General features: G+C 37.0%; 2 protein-coding genes across 2 annotated transcripts in view; one reads left to right on the top strand and one right to left on the bottom strand.

The window, feature by feature from the left end:
* Positions 1 to 1,217, bottom strand: part of LOC102600431 (S-type anion channel SLAH4-like) — a 3,265-nt gene extending 2,048 nt beyond the window's left edge. Inside the window, exon 1 of the mRNA XM_006342166.2 lies at positions 291 to 1,217. Within this exon, the coding sequence (XP_006342228.1) occupies positions 291 to 1,217 (927 nt within the window). The remainder of the gene's footprint in view (positions 1 to 290) is intronic.
* A 2,346-nt stretch (positions 1,218 to 3,563) lies between these two features.
* On the top strand, positions 3,564 to 9,176 carry LOC102582145 (coatomer subunit alpha-1-like). Its single transcript, XM_006341937.2, has 3 exons — positions 3,564 to 4,078; positions 4,896 to 5,390; positions 5,970 to 9,176. Exons 1-3 carry the CDS (start codon positions 3,871 to 3,873, stop codon positions 8,921 to 8,923), a joined length of 3,657 nt encoding a protein of 1,218 aa, XP_006341999.1. The 5' UTR covers positions 3,564 to 3,870; the 3' UTR covers positions 8,924 to 9,176.
* Positions 9,177 to 10,782: the final 1,606 nt, after the last annotated feature.

The following is a 10,782-nucleotide window of genomic DNA, read 5'->3' as shown; positions in this document are numbered from 1 at the left end:
TGGTTTTTTTTAGTTAAAACCAAACCAACCCAAATATAGTCAGGTTTTTTTTTACAATACCAAACCAAGTCAAACCAAACCACTAATCGGGTGTTTTTTTCCATTCGATTCGATTTGCAGTTTGATTCGATTTTCGGTTATGTACACCCCTAATAAAAAAAATTATATTATCAACATGTAATATAACTTGTTAGAGGCAGATTGTCTATTTTATAGTTAAAAATTTATATCCAATAACATGTTTTGTAAAATTCTCTAGAAAAATGAATATATTTTAAATGTAACGTTACCAGTGATGTAAAGAGGAACAACGAGAGAAAGAAGAACATCTTCGAAGTAGTATCGAAGGTTCCAGTAATTGACGCCCAAGCCAAGCTAGCCATACTCGGAGCAGCCGAGAACAGAAAGAAAACGGGCCGCAACATAGCCGGTAGCCGGTCACTTCCCGATAGCCGCTGATACAACGTAACAAAAAGGACCAAATAATGAACCATGCCTAATGAAAACAAGCAAACCGAAACCTCTTGCCAGCCCATTTTAGCCGCGGCTCGAGCCCCGACTAAGTTTCCAATGACTGATAAATGGCTCGTTGGGTTAGCCACGGCTGTTAAGAACCTTTTTCCCTTAGTGAACCATTGCCCATAAATTTTCACATCCAAAATTATAACCGGAACAGCAAAAACCCACCAAAGAGATTTGTAACCAACGTGTTTTGGAGCTATAATAAAAGGGTAGGATTCGAGTAAAATGAGCCAAGAAATCCAAGGGGCAAAAAGGTAATTTACACCAACATGGTGTAGAAACTCCCCTTTGACTAAATTAAATCGAAAGACGCATTTCAAGAGGTAGAGTACTGAAAGTAGAACCAGAATCAATAAAGCAAACGACCATGAGAATATTAGAATGGGACGATAGATTATTTGAGGGACACGATGTAAGAATTTTGTTTCGTTATTAGTTGGGTCGAGTAGTGTTTTCCATAATAAAGTTTCCCAACATAAAGATAGGCTTATTCTAAAATAGCCTGCATGAATCCTCGTTAGCATTGAGAATAAAGTGAGAAGGCTATGATCGTCTTCTCGCTTTTCTGATGAACTGAGAGAGGAATCATCAATCGTAATATCAATATCTGATATAGTATTTTGGTTTTCGGACTCATGAGTACTATAGGGTGCGAGAATTATTTCATCTAATACTGTGGTGATTCTCATCGACATATTTGAAGGAATTAATGGAGTATAATGTATCTTGTTAAAGATTATTATAGGGGAGAGATTGATAATAGGACAAATTAAGTAGGATTAAAGAAAGTGAAAATTGGGTTAGCTAGATGCTAAATGGAGACAAATGAATAAATTAAAAAGAGTACCAAATCAAATTTTCCTTCTAATTAGCTGGAGGTACATGCAGGCAGGTACAAACTAAGTTTATATTATTTGAATGGTAAGATGTATGAGTTTAATATCTACACCAATGGTAAAATATCTCTAATAGAAAATAAAAAATGAACGATAAATTAATAAATTTTGCAGCTAAACAACAAAATCTCAAGCTATTTTTATTTAGTGACAGATTAACAATGATTTAAAGAAAATTTTACTAGCTAGGAACCTTTTAGCTGCGAATTAGCTAGAACTATCAACAAATACCGTAGCAAATTTCATATTTTCTAATAAGATATATTTTACATTGTATGATTATTGAAAAGGATTAAAGTTATATGTACTGACACGGTAATATATCTTAAACATAAAATTATATATGTGTAGAAAATAAATATTACACTTTGTGGTTAATGAATATACATGTACATATCGTTAAATGTGTGGTTTTATTATATTTATCAATTTTTATACATTTGAATATTTATATGAACCAAAATATTACTTGTCAATGCCTTAGTACCTAGTAGTTAGTACTACTATTTACATTGTTGAAAATGAAGAAGTTTAGGACCCAAAGAAAAGTCAGCCCATTGGACAAGTATTTGGGTCCAATGGCAATTGGACTAACAGAATGAGAGGACGCAGCCCAAATATCAACTAGCCTTTTGTAACAAACTAAGTGACTCCCTATATTATTTACGGTTATATTTTTGAAGTTTAAATTTTATATAATAATGTACAAAAAGTGTATATTTTACATTTGAAGGGAAAAAAATGTCAAATGATCTCACTTTTTGAATGTCTTAATTAAGGTCTGTGGTTTATTTTAGTGAGAAGGGAAAGAAAAGTTGATTTTATGATATAATTTTTTATTAAGAAAGTCAAAAAATAAAAAAGTGAAAATTCAATATGATTAACTAGTAACACCTCTTATATAAAAATGGTCCCATCCATTGTAAGTTAGGGTAGGCACGAGGGACTAATTTTACCAAATTGTTTATCTCTTTTTGACTTTAATATGTATCATTAGTATTTATAACAAATTAATAAAAAAAAGTATGATTATGGTGTTCGAATCAGCTTTCACGTATCTTGATTAAATTAATAACAACATATTAATATAATATCACAAGTGAAGTTTGAGGAGTATGATGTGTACACGTAGTCTTATTCTTATTCTGTGAAGGTAGAGAAGTTGTTTTTGTTAGATATTCGACTCAAGCAGAGCATATGAAAATAAAAATGTAAAGCAAGTATAGTAGCAAATTTTTTTTAATGAAAACAATGAAGAAAAGAACAGTAGCACGCCAAAATAACCGAAACAAATGAACATCAGGTAATATTAAAATAAAAGGATATGATAGTAAGACAATAATAATAACAATACTATCTAGGGCCTAATTTTTTATCTTCAAATTTTTCTATCTAGAGCAATGTTCGATAAGCTGCTGGTGAGCTATGTTTTGTCTAATCACCTCCCCCAACTTCTTCGATCTACTTTTCCTTACATCTACTACAGTCACCATGGAATCTATGCATCTTTTCTTTATATGTCTAAATCATCTCAGTCTTGCCTTACTCATCTTGTCCACGGAGACCACTCCAACCTTGTCTTAGATAGCTTCATTCACGATCCTATCACTCTTGGAATATTGACACACTCATTTTAACATCCTCATTTTCGTTACTTTCATCGTTTGGACTTGCAAATTTTTAATCGGCTAACACTCTACCCTATTCAATATAGCTGATCTAACCTCTTCTTTATAATACCTTCTTCAAGGCTTGGTGACACATTTTAATTACACAAAACACCATATACAAACTTTCACTCCATCCAACCCGCTCCAATACAACATGTAACACCATCATCAATCTTCCCATTTCTTTAAATTATTAATCCCAAATACTCAAAACTTCCTTTCTCGGAAATGAATTATGTTTCAATTTAATCAAATCAAACTCAATAATCACAATTAAAGTAAAAACAAATACATTACTCAATCATGATTAAGTAATAACCATATATATTCTTTATTAATCAACTTGTAAATGCTAATCACCTAATCTTACACTCAAAATATTACTATAAAATAAAGTTTTTTTTTCCCTTCTAAACAAATAAAAATAATTTAAATAGCTATTTTTTCTCTCAAGTAAAAATGGATCTTACAGCTGGGACCCGTAGATCCACCAGCAATTCACATTAATTTCAAGTTCTATTTCTCTTTACGAGACTATATTATTCTTCTGTCTATCAAACTTCCGATCCCCAATTTCTTTAACGCACACTAAAAAATACACCCAAAGAGACAACTTCCCTTAACATACGCACTCTCCGTTCACCGATCTTCATTTGAAATGCAGTTTTCCGATCAGATCTGAGTTGAATTTGATCTCGAAATCCCGTTAGGGTTTCACATACAGCAAAATTAGTTGTTGTTTTTGAGCATTTGATTTTGTTGCGTTTGAGGAATTTTGAAAGATGTTGACGAAGTTTGAAACGAAGAGTAATCGAGTGAAAGGGCTCAGTTTTCATAGCAAAAGGCCATGGATCTTAGCTAGTCTTCATAGCGGTGTGATCCAGCTTTGGGATTACCGTATGGGAACTCTCATTGATCGATTTGATGAACATGATGGCCCTGTTCGTGGCGTTCATTTTCACAAATCTCAGCCTCTTTTTGTATCAGGAGGTTTGATTTTCATTTTTTCCCTCTTTTTTGAATTTGCTGTTTCAGTTGATTTCATGATTGAGTGATGGAGTGTGGATCTACTGATATGTGTTGATGAATAGATGTTTGATTAATGAAATCTAAATGCTACTTTTGCCGAATTAGTGAAATTCCGGACGAGAAATTTTCTATGCACTAGTTTGGTTGCTTTTCCCTTTGTAGTTTATTTGATCTATGTGATCAATGTCATCGGCTAGTTTATATCATTCACATTGTGTTTTAATATGCATTTGTTCTTGTATATTCTAGATCAGGTGGAATGCCTCATGAATCATAGAAAATGTAATGTGATCTCATATTTAGTCTTGTTCATCCTTGAACTTCTTTAGAAGAGGCATCATTAGTTCTTTTTTGACTGAAGGTTCGAGTGGCATTTTGTTTACTCATAAGATATTTAGTGTTTAATCAAATCAAATTATATAGAGTAATTTCTTTCATGTTGTTTGTATTTTTTCTGTTTCTAGAAGGACCAAATAATTCATGACATTGTCAAAATCTAGAAGAACTATGAACTACTACTATGTACACTCAATGCTCAATTCTTAAGCTGATTCTATATTGATGATTGATAAATTGTATGGATGTTATGTATAACGCTGCAAGCGCTGCTGCAGTAACAAATTTACCTATCATCACTAAGGCAAATAAATTAAGTAAATAAATAAAAACTAACAGCATATATTTTAACAGAATTGCAATCTATGCCTACTTGCATTATTGAAATTTGGTATTGGACTGTTCTTAGTATATTTAAACTCTTCTAACTTGTTTGCTGCAGGAGATGACTATAAGATAAAGGTCTGGAATTATAAGCTGCATCGGTGCTTATTTACACTGCTTGGGCATCTTGATTATATTCGCACTGTCCAATTTCATCATGAATATCCCTGGATTGTCAGTGCAAGTGATGATCAGACAATCAGGATATGGAACTGGCAGTCTCGCACTTGTATTTCTGTTTTGACTGGGCACAACCATTACGTGATGTGTGCCCTGTTTCATCCCAAAGAGGACTTGGTTGTCTCTGCATCTTTGGATCAGACTGTTCGGGTCTGGGATATTGGTGCTCTAAGGAAGAAAACTGTTTCTCCTGCTGATGACATCTTGCGCTTGAGCCAGATGAATACAGACTTCTTTGGTGGAGTAGATGCTGTTGTGAAGTATGTCTTGGAGGGTCATGATCGAGGGGTTAACTGGGCTTCATTTCACCCTACACTGCCCCTAATTGTGTCTGGCGCGGATGATCGCCAGGTGAAAATCTGGCGGATGAATGGTATGCTCTAAAATCTTGAATGTTTTTTCGCATGCCAGCCATAAATGTTTTCTTACTTCAGTTTGTGCTATTTGACTTATGTACTGTTATATATCATTTTAGCTATAATAAGAGCTTTTTGATCATCCACTTGGCCAAAGAAATAGGATCTTTCAAATTTGTAGAACCTCTTGTCAGTTAACTTAAAAAACTTGTCAGTTAAGAATTCCTTAATTCAGCTAAAACTGGCTGTACCTTGCTATGTCTGAGCTAGTGAGTGGTAGCAGTTTGCATTTATCTCTAACGCTTGGGGAAGGTAATTAGACTCGTGCTGAACTGTAGTTTCTTGGTACCCATAAAGAAATGAATGTCCTTCATTGTGTTATGCTCAGGAAAATCATACAGGATGTATACTCAAGCCTTTCTCTATTCTTGGAGAAGAATGTTCTCCTTGAATTAAATTGATAGACAACAGGTGCTTTTTCAGATTGGATTAGGCTGTCTGCTGTTAGAAACTTGTATATTTTAATGCGTTTGATGATCTTCTCAGGTTACTATGACGAAACTATACACTACTAACTGTGTTTTTGATATTGCTAGATACAAAGGCCTGGGAGGTGGACACATTGAGAGGCCATATGAACAATGTATCTTGTGTTTTGTTCCATTCAAGGCAAGATATTATTGTTTCCAATTCAGAGGATAAGAGCATTCGAGTGTGGGATGCTACAAAAAGGACTGGTCTCCAGACTTTCCGCAGGGAGCATGACAGATTTTGGATCCTTGCAGCTCATCCTGAGATGAATCTTCTAGCAGCTGGTCATGACAGTGGGATGATAGTGTTCAAGTTGGAGAGAGAACGCCCCGCTTTTTCTGTGAGCGGTGATTCTTTGTTTTATGTGAAGGATCGATTTCTCCGTGTGTACGAGTATTCAACTCAGAAGGAGAATCAGTTGATACCAATTAGAAGGCCTGGTTCAAACAGTCTGAACCAAGGTCCTCGAACGCTTTCTTACAGTCCTACTGAGAATGCTATTTTGATCTGTTCGGACGTTGATGGGGGCTCCTATGAACTATACATTATACCTAAAGACACTTATGGTAAGGGTGATACTGTTCAAGATGCGAAAAGGGGAACTGGAGGATCAGCAGTTTTTGTTGCGCGGAACAGGTTTGCAGTGCTTGAGAAAAGCACCAATCAAGTCCTGGTCAAAAATCTGAAGAATGAAATTGTTAAGAAAAGCCCTCTGCCTACTGCTACTGATGCAATATTTTATGCTGGCACAGGAAACTTACTGTGCAGGGCAGAGGACAGAGTTGTTATCTTTGATCTGCAGCAGAGAATTGTTCTTGGAGAGCTGCAGACTCCTTTCATCAGGTATGTCGTTTGGTCGTCTGACACGGAAAGTGTTGCTTTACTTAGCAAGCATTCCATAGTAATAGCTGATAAGAAGCTTGTGCACCGTTGCACTCTTCACGAGACAATTCGTGTCAAGAGTGGTGCCTGGGATGACAATGGGGTCTTCATTTATACCACACTTACCCACATCAAGTACTGCCTTCCCAATGGCGATAGTGGAATCATTAAAACCTTAGATGTCCCAGTCTACATCTCTAAGATATATGGGAACACTATTTTTTGCTTGGATCGAGATGGGAAGAACCGTCCTATTATTATTGATTCAACTGAATATATTTTCAAGCTGGCCCTGCTTAGAAAGAGATATGACCAGGTTATGAGTATGATAAGAAACTCCGAGCTTTGTGGTCAAGCCATGATTGCTTATTTGCAGCAGAAGGGTTTTCCTGAGGTTGCTCTTCATTTTGTCAAGGATGAGCTTACTCGTTTCAACTTAGCACTTGAAAGTGGGAACATTGAGATAGCTCTTGAATCTGCTAAGAAGCTTGATGAGAAGGATCATTGGTATAGGCTTGGGGTGGAGGCCCTTCGACAGGGTAATGCAGGTATTGTTGAATATGCCTACCAGAAGACGAAGAACTTTGAGAGGCTCTCTTTCCTTTATCTAATAACAGGAAACCTGGATAAGTTGTCAAAAATGATGAAAATTGCTGAGGTAAAAAATGAAGTTATGGGTCAATTCCACGATGCCTTGTACCTTGGTGATGTTCGTGAGCGTGTCAAGATTTTGGAGGATGCTGGTCATCTTCCCCTTGCATACATCACAGCTAATGTTCACGGGCTGAAGGATACTGCTGAGCGTCTTGCTGAAAAACTGGGTGGTAATGTTCCATCATTGCCAAAGGAGAAGAAAGCATCTCTCTTGAAGCCCCCAACTCCCATTTTGGGTGGGGGAGACTGGCCTCTACTGATGGTCACAAAAGGTATATTTGAAGGTGGTTTGGATGCTACAGTCAGGGGTGGACATGAGGAGTACGAAGAGGCTGCAGATGCTGATTGGGGTGAGTCACTGGATATTGGTGAGGTGGAAAATCTGCAGAATGGGGATATCAGTATGGTGCTGGAGGATGAAGAAGGAAAAGAAGAAAATGACGAGGAAGGAGGATGGGATCTTGAGGATTTGGATCTGCCACCTGATACTGACACACCAAAGACTGCTTCCAATGCCCGCTCTTCTGTTTTTGTTACCCCAAACCCTGGCATGCCTGTCAGCCAGATTTGGGTCCAAAAATCATCTCTTGCTGCAGAACATGCAGCTGCTGGCAATTTCGATACTGCTATGCGTTTGCTGAGCCGACAACTAGGGATTAAGAACTTCTCTCCATTAAAGCAATTGTTTGCTGATCTTCATATGGGAAGCCATACATATCTCCGTGCCTTCTCCTCGGCACCAGTTATCTCTCTGGCAATCGAAAGAGGGTGGAGTGAGTCAGCTAGTCCCAATGTGCGGGGTCCACCTGCCCTCATCTTCAATTTCAGTCAGCTGGAAGAAAAACTTAAAACTGCCTATAGAGCCACTACTTCTGGGAAATTCTCTGATGCTCTTAGATTATTTCTGAGCATTCTTCACACCATTCCTTTAATTGTGGTTGAGTCAAGACGAGAGGTGGATGAGGTCAAGGAATTGATTGTCATAGTGAAGGAGTACGTTTTAGGTTTGCAGATGGAGGTTAAGAGGAAGGAATCAAAAGATAACCCCGTTCGTCAGCAGGAGTTGGCTGCCTACTTCACACACTGTAATCTGCAGCTTCCACACTTGAGACTCGCATTACAGAATGCTATGTCTATCTGCTATAAGGCAAGCAATCTCAGCTCAGCAGCCAACTTTGCTAGGAGACTGTTGGAGACAAATCCAACCAATGAAAGCCAAGCAAAAACAGCCCGCCAGGTTCTTCAAGCAGCTGAGAAAAATATGAGAAATGCTACAGAGTTGAATTATGACTTCAGAAATCCGTTTGTGGTCTGTGGCGCTACATATGTCCCCATATACAGAGGCCAGAAGGATGTCACTTGCCCTTATTGTACTACTCATTTTGTTCCATCCCATCAAGGACAGCTTTGTACTGTTTGTGATCTTGCAGTTGTAGGAGCAGATGCCTCTGGCTTGCTTTGCTCACCTTCACAGGTCAGATAATTTCAGTTTTTAAAATCAGCTCTTTTGGCCATCGTTTCAGAAGCTTCCGGTTCTACATTAGAAGTTAGGGATGAGTATTGACAGGCCTGCTTTTGATCGGATTGTACCTGTGGTTTATATTTGTTTTGATTTTTGCAATAGTTTTATGAACCTAATTGCCCTTCTTTATAAGTTCTATGGTTACAATTTTGATTGTAATAAAGTTTCATGTAAGATTTTGTCTTGGACCAATTCTTTGAAGCGTGCTTACCTAGTCTCACACACAAGTCTAAGTAGTAAAACCCCGAGGATATAGAACTTTTGCATTGCCTTTCATAGTTTGACCTGAAACTGAAACTCGAGATAAAATATAAACCATGGTGCAGCATCAGGTATTGTGAAGGATTAATCACACATTTCATTTCATTTCATTTGGCGAATCATTGCTAGTTCTGCTGATAGTAATGGACTTGTGATGATCGTTAGTAGTGCGGGTTAAGTTACAGTCCAGCAGATAGCAAGAAAATAATTCACATCTGTGTATTTATTACTAGTAAATATAAGGACGGCCCATTATCCACCGAGTTTAGAAGGCTGTGATTGGTCCAAAGGGCGGGTCACAGACGGATTTCTCGGTTATCAAAAAATAAAATATAAGGACGGCCCAAAACACGCTTCGTTTTGGGCCAACAGGTTTAAGTACATGTTCACTTTGAATGGATTATGTCCTTAACTGGGTATAAACTCCTCATTCACCAACTGTCTTTTTTTGAACGACAAATAAATTTTATTTAAATACTCGAATTATTTCTACCTCTGAAGATTACCATAGCCTGGATGATGGTTTGAATTTTTTATTTTTTTTAAAATAGAGCTAATTGCGCAAGCACTGTACTATAGAGAGCACTAATAAATACTTGTTATTAAATTTTGTCACTTACACGTTTTTTCATTTTTCCAATTCCGCTTTCGACCAAATAATTTTTCATACTATAATTGTTAATTAATTCTTCTGACCTAAAATTCACATGCACTAGTACATATGTTTGATGAAGTACTTCCAAGTTGCTACTTACTGTTAACTATTAACTCAGTTATATATTGAAGCATCCTTTTGCTGTTCTCTTCACATCTCAATTTTAATATGATAGTATGATAAGTTTATTCCATTTATAATTTTATATAGAGTCTAATGTTTGTTGGAGTCGATTAAAGGCATGTTTGAAATTTACTTGCCAGTGAAAATTGCTTAGAACGTCTAGTGGTAGAATCTTATAGATATTTAATATTGGACAATATGGATTAGTTGAATCGACATGTACGTTGAGAAGTCTAATAGCTAACTCATTTTTTTATGAATTGAGGTGCAACTGTTATTGTTATTTTTTATCTCTTCAGAAATTTAAAATTATTCAGCTAGAGCCTATTACTAGGGGTGTCAAATATGACTAAGAAATTATGAGCACTCAATTCACCCAAAGTTTTATGGGTTGGGAACAAGATAATTTTACATTGCGCTGATTTTAGCCAGCCCAACATGATCCATATTTAAAGTCATCTGTAATTTGACCAACTACTACCCCAATTTTAAGATTTATTTTCAATTCTTTTATGGGTCGAATCGCGAGTAAAGGCAAAGCCTTGGTTTCTTGGTTGGATTCACATATGGGGACATGGGTCAGGGTCCTAAATCTTGATCGGGTCTTTAGTCAAGGTCAAGTCCTAGGCCTCATTGCCTAGGTCATGGGTCGAAACTCCGATCTTGGGGCTAGGGTTGGGTCCTGGGTCTCATGTCTCGTGTCAAGAGCAAGGGTCAGGGATTAGGTCGGTTCCCTAATCCCCTGTGGAAGTCGTATCTCGGGTTCTAGGTCAAAGTCGGG

The sequence above is a fragment of the Solanum tuberosum genome, unplaced genomic scaffold, assembly GCF_000226075.1.
Source record: "Solanum tuberosum cultivar DM 1-3 516 R44 unplaced genomic scaffold, SolTub_3.0 scf00032, whole genome shotgun sequence".
Taxonomy (NCBI): domain Eukaryota; kingdom Viridiplantae; phylum Streptophyta; class Magnoliopsida; order Solanales; family Solanaceae; genus Solanum; species Solanum tuberosum.
The sequence above is the reverse complement of the archived record's forward strand: the minus strand, read 5'-3'. Positions and strand labels throughout refer to the sequence as shown.

Bases quoted from the DNA above. Each gene is read 5' to 3' on its own strand.
- LOC102582145 (XM_006341937.2), top strand. From the start codon at position 3,871: ATGTTGACGAAGTTTGAAACGAAGAGTAATCGAGTGAAAGGGCTCAGT. The intron at 4,079-4,895 runs GTTTGATTTTCA...TGTTTGCTGCAG, and splicing joins GCCTCTTTTTGTATCAGGAG to GAGATGACTATAAGATAAAG. The intron at 5,391-5,969 runs GTATGCTCTAAA...TGATATTGCTAG, and splicing joins GAAAATCTGGCGGATGAATG to ATACAAAGGCCTGGGAGGTG.